The sequence below is a fragment of the Cucurbita moschata genome, unplaced genomic scaffold (assembly GCF_002738365.1).
Source record: "Cucurbita moschata cultivar Rifu unplaced genomic scaffold, Cmos_1.0 Cmo_Scf00032, whole genome shotgun sequence".
Taxonomy (NCBI): domain Eukaryota; kingdom Viridiplantae; phylum Streptophyta; class Magnoliopsida; order Cucurbitales; family Cucurbitaceae; genus Cucurbita; species Cucurbita moschata.
This window is the reverse complement of record NW_019268548.1, coordinates 741,776-762,021: the sequence shown is the minus strand read 5'-3', so window position 1 is coordinate 762,021 and position 20,246 is coordinate 741,776. Positions and strand designations below refer to the sequence as shown.

Sequence of the window (20,246 nt, the reverse complement as noted above, 5' to 3'; positions counted from 1 at the left end):
GAGAGAAATAAATCTAAAATGATCAAAATGATTAAATGCATTATGACATTTGCTATTACCTTTTTCTTTATAGCTCTCGAATTACTCCACCATTATACTGTAATATAAAATTTTCAATGAATGTATAAAAGGCTAAAAATTATAGAAAAACATCATAATCATCAACCAGATATTTGTACTCTTTTTCACTTCAAGAAATGTTTCAACCAATTGAAGAGACCTCGTCACCCCCCGGAGAGTAAGTGTAAAGGGAAGTGAAAAGGCCTTGTCTTCTGGTTCCTATGTACATATCAATAATCACCCTCTCTATATTAGGATATTTGGCATTTCGGTAATATACTCTTTTTTTTTTTTTTTTTTCCAATTTCAATCAAATTCCAAAAAAAAGGTAATAAAGGAAAAAGGATAAACTTAACTTGACAGCTCACTCAAATTTTTTAGGACTTCTCACTGAAATTTTTCAGATCACTTGGTTTAGACATACCAGAGAATATTTTAAATCCAAAACGGAATTCATTACCTCGACAACATAAATCATGGTAGTTGCTTTCTGCATCATTTGAGAGTTCCAAAGGAATGCTTTAGATTCCCATGGCAAAGGCATGAGAAAATCCATAGCCGTACGCCTGTAACAAAAAAGAGTAAAAATGGTTTGAAGTTTAGTAAATACTAGATCCGGCCATCTCGCACAAGTGGCAAGCAGCCATGGTAAAGGAGCTACACATGATGTGGGAAGGAAAGAAAAGATGGAAAAGAGCGAGCAAATTAAGTTCAGAAATTACTCTTTAGTGCCTTCTGATCCAGTTGCTCAAGGAAGTGCCGCATTTGAGACAACCCTGGGTTCACCTTGTCTCAAAGCCAATGGATTCACCATAAAGCCACCCCTTCGCTGGACCTGAAACCTATGGTTCTCTGGAGTCATAAATCCAGCATCCACATTAGCTCCATGGCGATCACCTGATCTGCTGCGCATTGGAGCCAATGGAGTTGCACCAATGGGAGTTGAGAACTTTGACGATGAGTGTCTGCCCTCTGCTCTTTTCCAGAACCTTGAGCTCAAAAAATCAGCTCCAGGTAGCATGCAACATGTGGTTGTGGGGGTGTTAGCATAAGACATCCTTCCACTTGATACAGCAAGATCATATGAGATCTCATCCAATGCCCGTTCCAGACCATGCACACGCGTCTCCAAGGATCGCATTCCGTTTTGTGAACTCCCAATGAAGTTCTAAATGGTAGATAAGACAAAAACACAGGTGAGATAGTAAAATTTGAAGACTATTGCAACGAGTGATCAGTATATTGAACATTGCAAATAATCAAGCGCTAACAGTAACAGACAACGCAATTTTGAAGAGGGACAGTAATTTGTAATTCAATAAAATAAATAAATACTTTCTGCGATATGCGTTGACTGGCAGGAAATTGTAGTGATTTATAAACTGAGACAAGCAGCTGAAATAATAGTAGTCGAAATTATGATTTATCTCTAAAGCTTCGGTGGCAGGATGAGGTCAAACCATCTTGGAAGACTGGATCGTGTATGTACTCTAGAGTTCACATACCTCATAATGGAACAACCTTGTTCTATCCATGTACTATGTCGCTAGAAGATTTCATTTGGATTCCATGTTCTACGTGCTTGTTGCAGACTATGTCGCTAGAAGATTTTGTTGCACAGACTAAATGCCAATCTGATTATAGGAAGTGTACTAGAGTGTATTTGTATATTCCAGTATTCTAATGGTTCCAATTTCCTAGGAGCGATCTATAATATTGAAGCATGCATTTGCCTCTGAAGATTTATCAACTTAACTGAGGACATGAATCAAGCATGAAGAAATGAAAATAAATTCAACTTCCAGACTAAGTGCAGTTTGATTTGGTACCAACCTGGAGGATATCTAGAAGACTGGATTGCTGCTTTTCTATTTGATTAAGTTGGTTACGGATCAAATGCAATTCTTCAGAGTCTTTGTGGTTCCTGTGCAGATCGTCGGTTGCATTACTTGCTACAACAGTCGACTCATGGCCCTCATCCGGACAAGGAACTACGCGAGATCCAGACCTGAGCCCACCGAATTTAATCATCTTATCGTCAGAAATCTTATTGAAGAGTGCTCGTCTTGTTTCTGGTTTCGTAATCTTGGTGTTTTCACTAATCCTTCTATCCGGAATGTTTTCATCTCTTTCCTTCAGTTCTCCTGAGGGAGATTTCCTAGCAGAGACTTCTACTTTCCAGTCCAGACGCTTTTTACGCTCAACCTTTTGGAGCATTGACAAACTAGCTTTCTTGTCACCAGCGCTCAAAGGGCTTCTCCTTCTCGCTGCCATCGCAGGTGAGGCATCTGGCGGAGTAGACCTGCAAACTGAGCTGGCGTTCTTCCTCGGGGTAGGAGAGTCAAGACGAGCAGAAGAATTATTCTTGGATCCAGGTGGATAACGTCCATCACTTGCGATTTCTAAAACAGAATAAAATACCAAAATGGAAGAGATCACAAGGCTGTCAACAATTTCACCAGATAAGCAGGAAATTAGCAAAACATTCACTGAATATAATGACAAAACATGCAACCTTTCGAGGAAGCTTGGGAATAAGCTGGCGCAGACGCCTCATCCGAGAGATCAGGAATCTGCTTCCATGCCTCGAGCATCTGATTCATTACCTCCCGTACAGCCTTAACCTATAACACAATGGTTAGAAAAACAATGTCAAATATCGGAAATCGATTCATATATTATATTCTTAAAACCATTAAAAACTGAAACCTTATCGAATCGCCTACTCTCGAACGTTTTCAAGCAACCAGCCTTGAACTCCGCCAGAGCATCCCTCTCCAAGACTGCTAGCTTACCGAGCGCCTCCGCGGCAGATTTTCTCGCCGCCCAATCCTCACTGCTAAGGAATGCAACCAAGCACGGGACAAAATTTTTCAGAGCTCCATTACCGAAAGCTCCGTCAACTCCAATAACACTCCCGATCAATGTCAAGAGAGCCGGCTTTGCTTTGAAACTATTGCATTTCAAAAGCTTCTCGAACCTCGGCAAAAGCTTGCCGAGCTTAACCGGATCCGGATCCGGTGCAGAATCAATTGCCGAAGCCAAACACAGAGCCGCTCCGATCTGCGAATTAGAATCTTGCTCCGTGAAAAGCGAATCAGTTAAAGGCTTCAAAAACGTCGAAAACGGCGATTTGGTAACACTGGAAGCTAATGTCGCTACAGAGTTAACACACGCGGATCGAACCGACGAATCAGGATCGCGGAACCGGCGTGTGATATTGGAAAGAATCTTCGAGAGGTATGGAGAAAGAGAATTTCCATGAGTCTCTGACAGAACAGCAAAGAGGCGAATGCATTGCTTCCTCACCAGCGATTTATCCGAAGCATCAGTGGAGTATATACATGAAAGGAAAACCGGTAAGGAATTCGCGTCAAGACTCTGAGCAATAGATTCAAGGTCGGATGCAGCAAGGGAGTAGGTATCTCGGTCGGAGAGCTTGGTGAGGCACGAGAGAATCCGAAGCTTCAGGCTCTGCGGCGCAGAGGCAGAGAGAGCCATGGCAAGAAGAACTGTAGTCGGAGGCAGAGTCAGACCTCAGGCGGCGACGGCAACATTGCCGGAAGGAAATCGAACAACCAGTACAGAGTTTTCCCGCGGCGAGATAGGGAAGAAGATGGGAGAAAACTGGTTCAGTGTTTTAAACTGTTGAGAACTGTGAGGGAGATTATGCCGGTGATGAAAATAAAATTTATAGATCTCATATAAATAAATACATAAAATTAATCATCGCTTATACGCTGGTCCCCCTCATATCAACATTTATTTCTCTCCCAACCTTCCTTTTCTTTTTGCACTAAAATAAATAAATAAATAAAGGTAAGAAATTAGTAATAAATAAATAAATAAAGGTAAAAAAATAAGTAAATTCGGGGTGCGGGGAACATGTGAAGACCTGTAAAATAAAAGGGAAAAACTTTAAATGACCATAATTTTTAAGGACGCGTGTCACCCAACAATTGGCCCTTTGCATCACCCGCTGGCGACGACCAACCAACTTTAATCATTTCACTGTTTGCTTCATCCATAATTTTTCGGCCTAGTATTTATATAGTCTTGTGCGTATTAAATTTTCATTTGAAATAATTAAATAAATACTTAATTCAACCAAATAACAATTATTTTGTATTATTTATATCAATTATTTCAAATACATTCAATCTATCTTTAATCATACCTTATTATACGGCCAATACAATAATATTAATATCATTTCATTATTGTTTTTTATTATTAAAAAAATTCATTAAATTACAAATCCAATCTGTATTTATTTGGTTTTAAAATTTTTATTTAGTTCATAACTTCTAATAAAAATTTATTATTTTTTTTCATGTGAATTTAAAATTTTGACGTTTATAATATCTACACAAATAATATATATATATATATATATATATATATATATATGATTTTTTTTTTAACGCCTCAGATCCAGATACCGAACATTTGGCATGGTTTTCATTATTTCTGCTAGCGATGGATTTGGGGCATTTCAAATAGTATCAGAACCAGACACTAGATGATTTGCCAGTTTTCTTACTATTTCTCGAAGGGGGTAGACACGAGACAGTGTGCTAGTAAGGACGCTGGCCCCAAAGGAGGGTGGATTTGGGAGTGGTCCCACATCAATTAGATGAAAGAAAGAGTGCTAGCGAGGACGCTGGGCCCCAAAAGTCGGTGGATTATGATGTCCCACATTGGTTGGGGAGGAGAACAAATCACCTTTTGTAAGGGTGTAAGAAACCTTTCTCTTGTAGTGTATAATCTTTTTCCGTAAAAGTAAAAGTAAAAAATGCTAAATATATTATTTGGATTAGAAATTAAACATTAATTTAAATTGGACAAAAATCTCATACAAATTGGATTTCCATTACTTATATATAATAAACTAATAAAACTAAAAGGCTATCTTTTGTTTCCTTTTGAGAATGAAATGACTCAACTAAATAATATTTCTTTTTATATTTTAAGTATGATAGCTTTTGTCACCATAAAATCTCAAACTTATATAGTTTTTTTTTAATTATTATTTACATAAAATATAACATAAGCTTTAAAAACAAGGCTTCCAAATATAATATGTATAGGTTTAAAATTTTCATTTTTAAATATTTTGTCGAATAAAAATATAATAATAATATATAATTTCAATTACGTTAAAACATATTAATTTATTGAATTAATTAGTATGGAGATTTGCAGTTTAAGCTAAAATGAAAGGAGTTAACCTATTAATGAAACTTAAAGAAAGCATAAAATTAATGGGTTAATTAAATTAATGAACTGCAAATTACGAAAATGCCATTCGGGTTTTTGGGAATTTTTTGCTTTCCATTTCTTACTCCCAATTGACTCCACCCATCTCTCATTTTGGTTTGCCTTTCACTATCATCCTAAAAAGTACAAGAAAATAATAATAAAATTAAAAAATATATATCAAAATTCTCCTTCTCTAATTATATAATTTCAACGTAGCAGGTCTCTTTTAAATAATAGACCTTTTTTAGATACTAAAGCTATAGATCGTGAAAGTCATGCGATTTAATAAATAATAATTTAGTTTCTATATTTTACAAACGTAGATTAATAAATTGATTAGATATCATTTTTTTTTATAAACTCTACGTTAAAAAATAAAATTGTTACAATTTTGTCGTAGGTTAAATTTAATTTAATTTTTTTTATTGACTACGAGAATCTACACGTGCTCCGTCTTGTTGGTAGGGAGGTGAGAATGAGTGATTTGGTAGGTGAGAAAATACTTCATTTGTTTTTCCCTTCCCTTCCTTTAAATGATTTTGAGGTTGGTACCACAACAAATGTTTTTCAATCTCATCTCCATATTTAAACTATAAAAATTAAAAAAAAATTAAAAAAAATTTAATAACTCCACTTTTTTTTTTTGTTAGTTTCAATTTTTATAGTTTTATAAATTCATTATATCTTAAATTTATTAAAATTAATTACATAATTATTACTATTTTCAAATAAGAAAAGACTATATTAACCCATATAAATTAATTTAAAATTTATTGAAAATAGAGAAACTGGAATAAAATTCAAAAGGTAGAGATGATTAATAATGACAAATAATGTTACATCGTGTTTTTAATGATAGGTACATAATTAAAAAATAATAATCGAGGCCAAAATTGGAATTATATTAATTCGACAGCCTTCTCATATAGTCTTCTTTGTCGGTTGAATGCCCAAAAGAGTTTGAATATCATTTTCTATCTTACTTTTTTATTTTTTAATTTATTGTTTAACTATTTTCTTTTAAAGATTAAAATACTTTTTCTCCCGATATTTTATTTTTCACTTTAATTTGAAAACTTTATAATATAATGATTTAATTTATATACTTTCAAATTTATAATAATATAATTTAATAATATCTTAAAATTAGTAAGTGTATAAAATTTCACCTTTTAAAAAATAAAGATTAAAATAAATAAGCCAAATCCATTAATTCAAAGTACTTTCTAGAGATTAAACATTTAAATTATTAACTTAATTCAATCATAAAGATTATAATATAATTAAGGTAATGAAATTGAGGAAAATGTGGGTAAGAGTTGAGGGACAAGCTTTTATTAGTGTGAATATGAGACTACATCCAACCAAGAAAGTTGTAGCTCACCTTATTTCCCTCTACTTTCAATTTATTAATTTCCTAATTTATTGCCAACATTTTTCACTATTTAATCCTACCTAATTATCACACAAATTTATATTCAATATTTTTAGTCTAAATGAGTTTTTTTTCTTGACCTTGTCTGGGGTCGAGTAATTGGGTGGGGACAAAAAACAGAGAATATAATCTTTGTCCCTGACCCCATTTGTCTGATTGGAGAAATCTCTCTCCACTCCCTCCCTCTTGTTTAAACAAGGAATCTCTACCCTATTTGGAATGGGTCTCCATGGAGCACAATCTTCCAAACTAAAGGGATGTTTATGACTTGACCTTACACGTATTAATTGAATGATAAATATAAAAATTTTGATATGAAAATTATAACGGGTTAAAAAATACTAAGATTACGAATATCAATTCATATTAACAGAATTTAAAATATAATGCGAAATTTATAATCCAAAATAATATTTCCAATTGGTTATGCTTCAAAATCTATTAATTGGACAAGTAATGTATATATATATTTATATATATAATTGGAGTAACATGAGTATGGGATTTTGATAGAATTTGTTTCCGAAATTCGTCAGGTTACCAGAATTTTAGGCCCACCTCGCCACGTGGAGGGCTCCACGTTTTAGCTTCCAGGTGTACCGTTGTCCATTAATTTATTTTTAAAATAAAATATAAGAGTTTTATTTTTTTATTAATTGACCAAATTTTCTCTCCCTCCTTTTTTTTTTATAATTTATTTTTTCATTTTTCCTCTCATATTCCAAAAATGCAATGCGAAGTAAAAAATGAATTATATAATTCCAAAACCGGGGAAATATAAGAAATAATTTTAAAAAACATGGTCTTTGTAAATGTAAAAATAAAAAACAAAAATCAAATAGGAACAATTTTTCATGATTATCCCCACATTATTTATATATAGAATATTTCTCAATATCAAATATTTTAGTTCTCTATTTTCTCAATATCTTCGAGTCCATAACCATGAATGAGATATAGTAAATATTGTAGTTGTAACGGTTCAAGTCCAAGCCCAAATCTCATGGCTACCCGATATTGTCTTTGTTAGGCTTTCTCTATTATACTTCTTCTCAATATTTTTCAAAACCCGCTTAATAGGGAGAGATTTCCACATATGCTTAGTTCCACTCTTCTATTGAGGTGGGATCTCATAGTCTATCTCCCTTGGAAATCCAACGTTCTCATTGGCATACAGCCTTGCCTGGCTTTGATACAATTTGTAATAGCGGAAGTCCACCCCTAGCAGATATTATCTACTGTTATAGAATATTAATATATTGGTCAAACCCAACCCAAATTTACTTTTGCCCTAACCTACCCTTTTAGGAATAATAAATATTCACTTGCGTTGACAAATATATGCTACATGAAAAAAAAAATTAAAAGAAATTCCCAATAAAACAAAAAGGAATACTTGACTTTTAAATGCTGTATGTATGGGCACCGGCCGAATTACAACCAACTAAAGGGGCCGGGGTTGTTAGGCCGAACTCCTCCGGCCCATTGAATGGCCCAACATATTAGACTCAACAAACGACACCGTTTTGTTCATCTCTTTGGGCTCAGGCAGTACACGGATGCACGATGCCAATTGCCACGCCCGATTAAAAGACCCCTTATTCTAAAGCCATTCTGAAAGGGCCATGGCTGGGTATGGCCGGAAATTTTGGAAATGAGAGGGATATTTTGGTAACTTGGACGATATTTAAATGAAATCTCGGCCCTCTGTTTTTTGCTTATTCTGTGGAAAAGAGCGAGCGAAGCAGAGGAGTTTCCGTTATCCATTTTTTTTCTCTCTCTCTTTCTCTCCCCCTCGAAGATCTTCTCTCTCCCGGAAAATAAAAATATCCACACAAATTAGGGTTTCCTTGCGAACTTGGTTCCTTCAATTCGATTTCAACTCTCCCATCATGGTTACTGATTCGATCGCTAATGCTTCAATTTCTTTGGCCCCTAACGCCCGGGATTTGCCCCTGTCCAAGAAGAGGAGGGTGAGGACTCTCTCTCTCTTTTTGTTCAAACGTAAATCTTCTCATTTTTTTTCTCTTAATTTTAATGCCGGAGAGTTTTATTGTTATTTTTTTTTCTTTGATGATTACTGAATTTTCCCCCTAATTTGGTCGTAATTGTTTCGGCTGGGGATTTCAGGCTAGGAACTCCAAATTGAAGCAGTCCAAGCTTGACGTTCGTCGCGAGCAATGGCTTTCTCGAGGTATAACCACTAATTATGTTTCAATTTGTTGTTAATTGAATATATTTATGGAACCGACTTCATGCATGCGATAATTTGTATTTAATCGATTTGGGTTCACGAGTGATAGGTGCGATAAAGAACAAAAAATGGAGCAAAGAAGACAATCGGCTTGATTCAGAGGTCGTCAAAACGGTGGAAGATGATAAACTTCCCTCGAAAAAAATAAATAGGAGGGACATAGGAGAAGAGGACGACAGATCGGTCCACCATCACAGCGATTGTTCGGAGTCGCCGTCCAATAGCCCCCCTAGTATTGGAAGTAGTATCTTGGGTGGTAATGATTCGGGTCACCATTTTACTGGGAGTAGCAGTAGCAGTAGCTGCCGCAGCAGTTCTAGTGGGTGTCGCTCGGGGAGTATAACGGAGGAGGAGGAAGATGAAGGAGATGATGACTGCTTGGAAGATTGGGAGGCTTTTGCCGATACCCTAATCGCCACTGACAAGCAGCATGATCAATGCTCCGAGTCTTCCCCTAGGGGCGATGTTGTTTCTCAATTGGGTTCTTGCGTAGACAGCAGAAATGAGTTGGGCGTAGGAGATGGTGACTCGAGCATTGAGCATGGGAGAATTGTGCGGAGGGCTTCAATGAATGGCCGAGCATGGAGGCCTGATGATGCCGATCGTCCCCAGAGTTTGCCCACGTTATCAAAACAGCTTAGTTTACCGAATACAGATCGGCGTTTTGGATGTGGAGGCATCCCTTGGGCTTGTGGTGGTGTTATGCCTGTGCCTACATCTTGTCCAATTTGCTTTGAAGACTTGGACCTTACAGACTCCAACTTTTTACCTTGTCCCTGTGGATTCCGGCTATGCCTTTTCTGTCACAAGAGGATTCTTGAAGAGGATGGGCGTTGTCCTGGTTGCAGGAAGCCATATGATCGTGATCCTGCGGATAACGAGACAAACGAATACAGTGGCAGCCCGACGTTCCCATTGGCTCGTTCTTGTAGCATGATTTCAAGGTCTTAGGTAGTGTTCAGTTTCTGTGAGTTGTTAATGTACGTCTGCTCCACTTTTCTTTTCTTTTATTTTTCTGTCCTGCGTCTCTTGGGTACTATAGTAGTCTTGGGCTCTGATTTTCATAGTAATAGAAAGTGGCATTTGGGTGTTGAAGTATGGTTATGAGATTGAGAACCTTTAAACTGAATTTCCTACATGAGTGTGGTTCTTATCTTGTGGTACATTTGCCAATGTAGAGGACTTAATTCGTACTTGATATGTGAATAGACGAGATGGTATAGAAATAAATACATGGAATAATGATACAACGTTTGTTTGTTTTTCTTCACTTCTTATTTATTTGTATTTGCATATATTTCATAGGAATGCTGAAACTGTTCTATTTGTCGTCACCTTCCTCCTCATTCTTGTTCATCTTATGAGAGATTTAGTGCCATACTTGATTACTTCCTTGGAGTTCTATAGCATAAAATGAAGTGTGGAAATATTTGCAATACCTTCAGTTATGGTGTAGGAAACTATGATCCAGACTTGAAAAGACAGCTATGCAGCGGTAAGTCTCCTTGGATGAGTTGATTGTTGACGGGCTGTTTTCTAGGGTAAGCGGTGGGGGAGGAGAGCGAAGCAATGTGAAAATCTCTTTCTAGCCGACACGTTTTAAAGAGTTTGCTCAAAGAGACAATATGTGGCTTGAGTTGTTACATAAGCTGTTCCAATTGCTGGGTTTTATTAGCTAGCTAGGCTTTGCTGTTCCAAATGGTTAACTCTGATGGCTCATTTTTCCTTTCTATAATATAATTTTCATGCTGTGTCTATATAAGGTTTATGTTCAACTTAAAATTGATTTCTAATTATCCCAATATCTTCTAGAGGGCTAAACGGCATTTGTCTCCACGAACAAGGCCTCTGCTCCTCAGCCCAGGTGGTCGGCAGTTTCTGTCGGAGAATACAAGGTTAGTTCTTATCTTCTTGAAAGCCCCGCCGTAAGTATAAAATTGGTGTCGAAATTGTTCCTTAACATATTCATTAAAAAGTTTAGTACAATATTAGCACATTTTTTAGAATAAGTTTCTAATTATTCATACAAACAGAAAGGATCCGGTTGGAACATTATTGTTTTAAGTACAATGCCCTCATTAAGGTCGGTCTACATCGAGTTAGTAGCATCCTCCGTATTCGCCATCCTCTCGATATCGTCCCTAATACAAGACTGTGATCTATGATGCTCAGGAAGTGTCTTCCACCACTCCATGAAAGTAGATTTCTTTAACAACATATCATTTTCAATCTCATTGAGCCATCTCTTCATCTTCTTCTCCAACTCTAAGATTTCTCTTGAACATTCTGCGTACAGTTTGGTTCTGGTTTGGATACGAAGCTCCTCTACCTCTGCCCAAAGAGTCGATACTTCACTCGGCTCCGTCATCTTTTGATTATGTTCGAGCCATCTTTGTGTAAATCTGTAACGTTTCGGCCTTCCCTTTATCATATAAGGACCAGTGTCATCATTCTTGGAGTGTCTATAGTAGTTAGCAATATCTAGAGGCTCATAGAGACAGCGAAACCTGGTTCCGATTTGTATCCATTCGTCCTGGCCCTCAAATTCATCCGGGAGCTCGTATCTTTTGAGCATTTCTACGATCTCGTCCCATATACCTGCTTGCTCAAGCCTCTTGATATTAGCTTGGAAGTCTTTCGGATCCTTCTGGAGTTTAAATGCATCATAATATCCCAAACCGTCAACCTTACATACATCTCTGTAATTTTCTTCTAGCCGATTCAATAGTTTCTCGATATCTTGTTTCTTTACACTCATCCTTTCTTGATTCTTGATTTTCTGCTCTTCGTACGACCCAGCTGCTCGAAGATTCAATAAAGCTCTCGAACTCTGTAATTTCACAGTTGAAACTTAGAATTCACTTTCGATCACCCATGTGAGAGATAGATAGATAGATATAGAGGAGATTAGAGAACTTACTAGGCCAAGTTCATTCAAAGCTTGTGTTATCGGTGTGTTTCTGCCTGTTAAGGACAACGGGAGCTTATCCAATTCATCTAGACGAATAGCGTGCAGGAGCTCCAAGTTCTGTCGCATTTTAGATTCATACTCCCAATGGGCCTTCAAACTCTGATGAGCGATGTTATCACATTCGCTCTCAGAGCTCAACTGACAAGCGAAGAATAGTATTTGTAAAACAGCATCTGGGTTGGTCACCACCACCACTTTCTCACTGTCAGTAAAGAAAATGTAAGTGCCAAAAGGGCTATAAGGACTCAATTTCACAAAGCTTTTCAAAGTGTCTAGCAAAAGGTTAGTGTTTCCCATAAGATGGCAGGCAGCATTGCTTGCCACAGCCGACGCATTCCTCATCACTGTCATGAAGAATTCGGTAGCTACATTCCCATTCGACGCCGACCCGAGCGATCGTGAGTTCAGGGAGGTGAGGATGGTTTGCAGATGTGGTTGCAAGGAAGGTAGAGGAGCTAGATGGATTCGTGGAACGATGTCATATCTTGTGACGAAGTGTACGAAATGGATGGACCATTTCTCCCTTTTGAGAGCGTGGGAGAAAATGAAGTTACCCACAAGGGGCGATCCAAATGTGATGCATTTTGGAGGAGTGAAGTTTGTGTTTGAGTTTCTTTGCTGTTCTAACAGCCAAATGGTTGCAAGAATGGCTACTGGACCTCCGGCTGAGTGGCCGGTAAACACTACAGGCTTGTTCGCTTTGAGAACCTGATAAACAGAATCCGAGTTTCAACAGTTAAAAAGAAGCGAAGAATACATAAAACGGAAGAACAGGAAAAGGAATAAATTGGGGGAAATTCTGGGAAAAGTAACGTACGTCCTTGAGCTTCCCCAAAATGGCCTCAAATCGCCGGAAAAATGCGGAATTGACCTCGGCGTATTCATCGAGCCCGATGCTCCTGACGGAGGGGAACAGCTGACGGTCGATCTTTGTCTCCCCGAAAGATGAATCGGAAGCAGAGAACCAAGCTTCCGGTGACCAAGATCCAGCGAAGCTGATGATGGAGAAATCTCGGGTTTTATCAAGGAGAAAGGGCTTATCAGCATGCTTGTGAGCTTTAACGGCGGCCGACCAGGCGTTTCCGATGAGCTCTTCCTTTAAACCAGTGGCGTCTTCCAGCCTCGAGTGAACCATTTTCTGCAGCTCCGATGATGCTCTCCTCTCTGCTCTGCTCAGGTTGACGAAGACTCTAGTGTTGGACTTCGGGTTGGGAATATAAGATAAATTTTGGGATTTCCCGTTTACTGCTTGTCGTTTTTGTATCGCAAAAAGTAGTTTTGGATTGGGCGGCTTGTAAAGGAATCGATTAAACATCCACGAACTTTCCACCTTATTTCTCACACATGTGACTTAGAAGAGAATAATAACAATGAAAGACTTGAGACTGATAGCGTTATTGGAAGTAGGAGAGAGAAACATCGAAAGCAAAATTGTCAGTTAGTAGTGGGCTCAAACTGTTACAAATGACATCAAAACCAAAATGAGGACGACATGCCTTAAACAGATGGATTGTGAGATCTCACGTTTGTTGAAGAGGAGAACGAAACCAAACCAAACAATATCTAATACCAGTGTACTTGGACTATTAAGTCACCATCTTAAAAATGACATTAAAGTTGAGCAAAACTGGACAGTATCTACCGGTAGTGTACTTGAATGGTTACGTCAACATCCAAAAAATGATAGGAAAGATGTAAATTGTCATATGTCTAATAGTAATAGAACAATATTTGCTCAGACTTAATCTGGACAAGCCGGACAATACCCAATAGGAAAGAGAAATTACAATCTTATTTCAAACCAAAAAAGGGAAACAGCAAAAGGGGAATCTAAGCTCCCAAATAATCAACATTTACACAAAAAAAAAAGAGTAACAAATAACTTTTACAACTTGAATTCCATGGTTACGTGAACTGGTCGCCATTGAGGAACCTTGGTTTCTTCGACGAACATGTGATTCGTTGCAGATACCCTTGGCAATGGTCGAAACCCACCATCGGCGGCGGCGGCGGCGGAGACCCAGGAGTCAAGAAGTGGTGATCATGATCATGATCATCAACACGAAGCTTCCTCTTATGACTTATCTTCTTCCCTCCATTTTCTCCTCCCATAGTGAAGTAGTCTTTCAGTCGTTTCACATCAGACAATTTCACAGGCTTCACTATGAACTCCTCAGCCCCTTCCTTCAAGCAACTATCAACCAAAACCTTAAAATCCCTCCATTGAATAACAAAACAAGAACACAGAGAAACAGGGGAAGTTCATACTTCTCTATTCGACCCAAAACATTCTCCGATGACATTATCACAACAGGAATCTCCCGGAGAGCCGATGATTCCTGTTCATATCAATTCTCATCAGCACCCATTGATATAAACAACCCAATCAATCAACAACAACCAACCAACCTTGATCTTCTTCAGCAGTTCATATCCATTCATTTCCGGCATGGAATAATCTGTGATGATGAGATTCACCTTCAAATCCTGAAACCAACCCCCCACCACCATTAAACGCATAATATAAATCATAAGCAAGCAAGTTAAAATTGCTTACACTAAACCGGACAGAATTGGCTTCCCCATCCAAACCCAGATATTGAAGAGCACTTCTCCCACTCTCAACAGCAGTCACTGCAAAAACCCCAAATTCAAACCAGTCCAATCCAAAATCAATTCTCAAAACAAACCCATTATTTACCTTTACAAGACGAGATCTTCAGCAACCGTTCAATAACCTTCCGATCAACGAGGCTATCATCAACAGCAAGAACATGAATCTGGGCCAAACCACTCTGTTTCAAATCATCATCAGAAACCCCAATAAGTTCGCCGGGAACCACCGCCATGGCCGGAAAAGAGAGAGAAGAGAAAAGGGGTTTGCTGAGAAAGAGGAGAGAAATAGGGTCATCTTATAAGGAAATGGGAAATGGTTGGTTTAATTAATGGGCGGAGTAAAAGCAGAGATTCTGAGGATCCAAAATTTCAGCGAGATCATAGTGGGAGAAGGTTTGTTTATTGTGATTTCATGATATTTGAGAGAGAGACAGCGAATCCAAATCCCGATGGCAGAGAAGATTAGATAGCCACTTGTCAATTGTCGCCATGATCGGTCAAAACAGAGGGCGAAGGAGGCGAAGCAGAGTCAGAATCAAAGCACTCTGCAGATTGTCCGTACGATCTCTACTATTTATTTCTTATGATATTAATATTTTTAATCGAGTTTTCATTTTCATTTTTAGTATAATTTAGTATTATTTAATTTAAAACAATTAAATTAGAGCAGAAGAAGCAGGGGTAAACGAAAATGGCGGCAGCTAAAGGGGAAAGCCGCCCAATGCAGCGGTGCAGAATCCAAAGAATGATACACCGTCAGGCGGCACCTCGGCGGTGATTCTTTATTCTCAATTCATTCATCAAAATTTTAAATAAAAATAAATTTTGTTTCAATTATAAAAATATATTTAAATTAGAGTTGAAAAGTATTAAATAATATATCTGATACCATGTTAGAAATCACAACTCTGACTCTCATGATGGTACGATATTGTCCACTTCGAGCATAAGCTTTCAAATCTAAAAATGTCTCATTACAATGGAAGGGTATTATTTGTTTATAAACACATGATCATTTCCTAAATTAGCAGATGTAAGACCTTTATCATCGAGCACAAAAGTATTGGATAATTATATATAAGTCATTAATTAATTATAATTAACACGTTAATTTAAATCAAATTAAAAGATAAAAGTACTATGGATATAATTAACAAAATTTAATAAGCAAAAGATTTTAAAAGTTATAAATTAAAATATGATAGGAGTCTCTAATTTTAAATTTTCATATAATTTTTAAATTATTTTGTTAATCTCTTATCAAATTAAATCTTTTATGATATTAATTAGAATTTTTAATTGATTTATTATGCGTAATAGAAAATTTTAAAATATTATTAAAAAAATTGAATAGGTTTGACAGTCAAAGGACAAAACAGTCATTTCAGCGTAGCATGCACTAGTAATTTTGAAAAATCGAAAGCGCGCCTGTTGTGCTTTGAATCACGCTCCCTCTTCTCTCAACGGTTCTTCAAATCTTCTGTTTCAAATGATTCCCTCCCATTCTCAACTGCATATAATCTCTTCTTCTCCAATCTTCTTCAATTCCATCGTATAGCTATGGCGAATCTTCTACTATCGGATTCTTCTTCGAAAGCTTATAGCCGGAAGCAGAAATCCCTCGGTCTGCTCTGCTCCAAGTTCGAGCTCGTCTCTCTTCCTTCAAATTTATCGATTAATTCATATACATCTCGCTTAATGTATCTTCTGGCTTGTAGTTTTTTGAGGTTGTATGATCGAGGTGATGTTCACTCAATCAGCCTCGACAATGCCGCCTCTCGGCTAGGTACGTATGTTCTTACTGCCTGTATTTTACTTTGGTAGTTGGCCGGTGCCTGAATTCAAGAATTTTTGCGACTTTCATTTGCAGGTGTTGAAAGGCGACGGATCTACGACATTGTCAACGTTTTAGAAAGTGTTGGAGTAAGGAATTGGTTGCTGTTGTTTGTTTGTTTGTTTATTTTCTTCTATGCACGTTTTTTGTGTTTTTATTTTAGCAATTTTCGTATGATTACAGATTCTTTGTAGAAAGGCCAAGAATCAATATAGTTGGATTGGATTTTCTGGCATTCCAAAGGCACTACGGCAACTTAAGGTATCTGCATTGTTTTGTTAAGATTCATATTTAAGTCTTCTTTTGTTAATGGCCGTGGTTTTTTGTTACTCTCTGTAACAGGAAGAAGATATGAAGGGAAATAACTCTGCCATAGCTTCCTATGATCACTCAAGAGTAGGTCGAATTGTCACTAAAACAGTCCTTTTTACTATTATTAAATTTGTTTTGGATTTCATAATCACAACTTTTTTTTTTTGGGAATTAGTTGATAGATGAAGATGAAACATGTTCAGATCTCACTTCTGTGAGCCATGAGTCAATCCCTATGATGTCTAAATCTTCAGCCTCAGTGAGATGTGGTACACTGCAGAGCTTTACTTCGATTCGATTCATCTATCATTTGGAACTGAGGATAGTCACTTTTTGGCAACATTTTTCTTATGATTACTGCAATTTTTGTTCCCAATTTTGAAAATTTGAAATTTTTAATTGCTTTTTCACTTTTTCTCTTCATTTTTTTTTTTCAAATTGCATCAGAAAATCGGAGGGCTTGCACCGCTTACGAAATGTGTTTTTCTTTTTTCACTTTTCCTTCTTTCTAGTGGCGTCAGAAAACCGGAGGGAAAAATCTCTTGCACTTCTTACGCAGAATTTTGTCAAGCTCTTTGTCTGTTCTAACGTGAGTCAACTGGCAAGATGACACTCTTAATTCAGTGATTATGTTTGTTCTTTTGTGGAAATAATCTGTAAATTCGAAACTCTAAATGCAGGCACATCTGATTTCACTCGATGAAGCTGCAAAATTACTGCTAGGCGATACACAAAGTGAATCCGTAATGAGAAGTATGAACCTCTACTGGTGAGAATTTTGAAATATTTTTTTGTTTCAACAGGGTAGATTGTTAGCTAATTTCTTATTGTACCTTCAACTTTGCAGGCAAAATCAGACGCCTTTACGATATTGCAAATGTGTTAGCTGCAATTCATCTTATTGAAAAGGTAAAGTGATCTGATCTAGTTCAACCCCTTGGCCAAATTTCTTTATTTTCTGATAAAAACACACTTCCTAATCTACTTGTGAAAGAAATGAGTACATATTTTAAACTTTTGAACCTACAATTGACAGACGCATACCGTTGATACCAGAAAGCCTGCATTCAGGTGGTTAGGATTTAGAGGTAAAGTTGAGAATTGTCGTGCAGGCAAGCCAATTCCATGTGGTTCAAATAAAAGGACTTTTGGAACCGATATAACTAATATCAACTTGAAGAGAAACAAAGTGGTCAATTCATTTGATCTGAATAAGAGCCCCAATTCCCAGAAACATATGCATGTGCATCTTGAGGGTTGTAGAGTTGAAGTAGATTTGAACCAAAGTGGCAAATTTGAGCGCCATCCAAATTCTAAGAGCTTCATATTTGGACCCTTTTCTCCCATTGCTAGATTGGAAGTTAGAGCTTCTAAAAATGAAGTGAAACGGGTTCGTCATAACTGGGTGAGCCTTGCCTCAACTTATCATCCTCAGTATCAGAACCAAGGTATGTTCCATGCTAATTTCTCTTCAAGTGCCTCATGTTGAGTGAACTACTAATTAGAAGACAATAATGAACATACCAGTAGCTCTCCTTCCTATGATTTTGCAGCTTTAAGAGAATTATTCTCTCATTACAAGGATGCCTGGAAGTTATGGTACTCTGAAACTGTGAACAGATCATCAATACAAATTCCTGAGGCATAAATCTTGTCACCCAACATCGATCAACCAATTATAGCATTGAAGTCATCCTTTTGATGATTGGTTTTTTTTGTAGCTTGGGATCCTTGTCAACCAACATCTATCAAGTATAGTATTCAAGTCGTTCTTTTGTTGAACTGAATTTTGGAGCATAGGGTTCTTGTATGATGCTGGCTGTGCACAGCTTGGCTGTGTCAACTCCGATCTCTGGAGGCCATCGTCATATGGTATCGTACTACCATCACAAGATACCGCCTAGGAACCCCTAATGACTTGGAAAGTCTGTGTGGTTGATCAAGCTGAGCTTTCGAATAGCTAGTTTTTCTACGAATATGTAGTTTATTGTCTGTATTTTGCATAATTGAATCAATGTAAGCCAATTTCAAACAGATCTCAGTTAATAGAAGTCTCCAACTTTTGATGCCTCCACATCCGTTTCTCGAGTTGAACATTGGGTTATACGAAACAAAAATATACCGACCCTTTTGTTTGGTTTGGTTTTTTCATAGAATAATCTCCTCTTGAACACTCATGTTGAGAGTCTTGTTTGGGAGTACAATGCTGTTTGTCACCACTACTTCGTCCTCAACCGCGACCGCTTCACCTAGACAATTGAACCGATGTTTGCCATGTTAGAACCACAGCCATGAAATACAGAAGCTTTTTTCAAGAGCAAAAGTGAGGTAAAGGGTAAGACCTAGAATTGTAACTCCTCGCTTTGCATAGTAATCTCCATCAGCCTAGCAGTAGTATAAGAGTAATATTCATGGTATAGATGTTATCAGCTTCTTCATGGAGAAATTAAAACCCGAAAACAAAACAAGAAAGCACATATCTCGACTTGCCTGTACACGAGACCATCGACCAATGGAAGATTTCCACCCAACAATGGCGTGAATGACAACTGCATTATCCTGACGAGCCAAAAGAAAATAAGCTTCAAGTTGAAGTCCAAATTTTATTTACAAAAATAAATCCATACTTGAATTTCAACATCATCAAGGATGATACAGCTGATGAGCCTAGAACCAGCTCCAATTCGAGCATTAGCCGATATTGAGACATTAGGACCAATCTGCATAACGACATAGACGAGAGGCTAACTTAGAAGTTTAATCTAAATGAAAGCAGAAAAATAACAAAATTAACTACAGGATTTGGAAGGTTACCTTGGCTGTTGGATGTACTTTAGCTGAAGGATGAATATAAACATCCCCGGTGATGATAGCATTTTTCGTACCATCTCCATTTGCCAATAGGTCGGGGGAGGTGACACGGTATTGGAGGAGATATAAGCCAGAGCATTTCAAGGACATTCTGCAAGATTTCACACAGAAAGATGTGCGTATATTTTTGAACGGATGCAAATGAATCTTAAGAGAATGCATGTTTTGAATACGACGTACGCAGGCGTTTTGATTTGTTCCCAGAAGTCCATAGTTTCATACGTATATAACTGTTTCTTCCCTGCAAAAGGCGATAGGATGTCTTGATCCAATCTTACATAGTCTTTCGGCAAGCTCCTGTTAGACGAACTTTATATTATGAGTAACATATATTTTTAAATGCAGCTTCGTACATACGGCTAGGTGGTTGTGCTGAATCTAAATAAAAATTTCAATATAAAGAGAAGGATTCAACCTTGTTGCTGCAGATTGGAGGGCTTCAAAGCTAGATAATCGACTTAAATTCGCTGCAAATTACATACAAGAGGTAAGTGAGAATGACTTAATTATAAAAAAATTTCACTGCTTTCGTGTAGTCGCCCCCCCCCCCCCCCCCCCCCCCCCCCCCCCCCCCCCCCCCCCCCCCCCCCCCCCCCCCCCCCCCCCCCCCCCCCCCCCCCCCCCCCCCCCC

The 20,246-nt window shown here is 37.6% G+C and overlaps 6 protein-coding genes across 7 annotated transcripts in view; 2 read left to right on the top strand and 4 right to left on the bottom strand.

The window, feature by feature from the left end:
• Window positions 1–98: 98 nt before the first annotated feature.
• On the bottom strand, window positions 99–3,748 carry LOC111429918 (TORTIFOLIA1-like protein 3). Of its 2 annotated transcripts, none has more exons than XM_023065995.1 (5): window positions 2,770–3,748; window positions 2,576–2,684; window positions 1,894–2,462; window positions 783–1,228; window positions 99–626 (listed from the first exon to the last, which is right to left on the bottom strand). In XM_023065995.1, exons 1-4 carry the CDS (start codon window positions 3,559–3,561, stop codon window positions 809–811), a joined length of 1,890 nt encoding a protein of 629 aa, XP_022921763.1. In that variant the 5' UTR covers window positions 3,562–3,748; the 3' UTR covers window positions 99–626; window positions 783–808. The 2 variants fall into 2 exon arrangements, with proteins under 2 accessions (XP_022921763.1, XP_022921762.1); XM_023065994.1 differs by having other exon boundaries at window positions 793–1,228.
• Window positions 3,749–8,469: 4,721 nt separating this feature from the next.
• LOC111430021 lies at window positions 8,470–10,273 on the top strand. The gene is made up of 3 exons (XM_023066121.1): window positions 8,470–8,730; window positions 8,888–8,951; window positions 9,061–10,273. Exons 1-3 carry the CDS (start codon window positions 8,650–8,652, stop codon window positions 9,960–9,962), a joined length of 1,047 nt encoding a protein of 348 aa, XP_022921889.1. The 5' UTR covers window positions 8,470–8,649; the 3' UTR covers window positions 9,963–10,273.
• A 675-nt stretch (window positions 10,274–10,948) lies between these two features.
• LOC111429993 (protein EDS1L-like) lies at window positions 10,949–13,335 on the bottom strand. The gene is made up of 4 exons (XM_023066084.1): window positions 13,257–13,335; window positions 12,800–13,175; window positions 11,932–12,690; window positions 10,949–11,841 (listed from the first exon to the last, which is right to left on the bottom strand). The coding sequence occupies exons 1-4, from the start codon at window positions 13,295–13,297 to the stop codon at window positions 11,101–11,103; spliced, it is 1,917 nt and encodes a 638-aa protein (XP_022921852.1). The 5' UTR covers window positions 13,298–13,335; the 3' UTR covers window positions 10,949–11,100.
• A 427-nt stretch (window positions 13,336–13,762) lies between these two features.
• Window positions 13,763–15,146, bottom strand: LOC111429762 (two-component response regulator ARR5-like). Its single transcript, XM_023065757.1, has 5 exons — window positions 14,684–15,146; window positions 14,540–14,616; window positions 14,392–14,469; window positions 14,251–14,321; window positions 13,763–14,176 (listed from the first exon to the last, which is right to left on the bottom strand). Exons 1-5 carry the CDS (start codon window positions 14,829–14,831, stop codon window positions 13,888–13,890), a joined length of 663 nt encoding a protein of 220 aa, XP_022921525.1. The 5' UTR covers window positions 14,832–15,146; the 3' UTR covers window positions 13,763–13,887.
• A 901-nt stretch (window positions 15,147–16,047) lies between these two features.
• LOC111429761 (E2F transcription factor-like E2FE) lies at window positions 16,048–18,820 on the top strand. Its single transcript, XM_023065755.1, has 11 exons — window positions 16,048–16,238; window positions 16,317–16,384; window positions 16,469–16,521; window positions 16,616–16,693; window positions 16,775–16,828; window positions 16,920–17,013; window positions 17,257–17,333; window positions 17,425–17,497; window positions 17,592–17,653; window positions 17,781–18,192; window positions 18,298–18,820. The coding sequence occupies exons 1-11, from the start codon at window positions 16,159–16,161 to the stop codon at window positions 18,390–18,392; spliced, it is 1,146 nt and encodes a 381-aa protein (XP_022921523.1). The 5' UTR covers window positions 16,048–16,158; the 3' UTR covers window positions 18,393–18,820.
• The window catches only part of LOC111429760 (mannose-1-phosphate guanyltransferase alpha-B-like), a 4,067-nt gene continuing 2,533 nt past the window's right edge, over window positions 18,713–20,246 (bottom strand). Inside the window, exons 10-16 of the mRNA XM_023065754.1 lie at window positions 20,031–20,082; window positions 19,796–19,912; window positions 19,559–19,706; window positions 19,372–19,464; window positions 19,235–19,303; window positions 19,087–19,129; window positions 18,713–18,993 (exon numbers count right to left, since the gene is read on the bottom strand). Coding sequence (XP_022921522.1) covers window positions 18,893–18,993; window positions 19,087–19,129; window positions 19,235–19,303; window positions 19,372–19,464; window positions 19,559–19,706; window positions 19,796–19,912; window positions 20,031–20,082 — 623 coding nt within the window. The 3' untranslated portion in view covers window positions 18,713–18,892. The remainder of the gene's footprint in view (window positions 18,994–19,086; window positions 19,130–19,234; window positions 19,304–19,371; window positions 19,465–19,558; window positions 19,707–19,795; window positions 19,913–20,030; window positions 20,083–20,246) is intronic.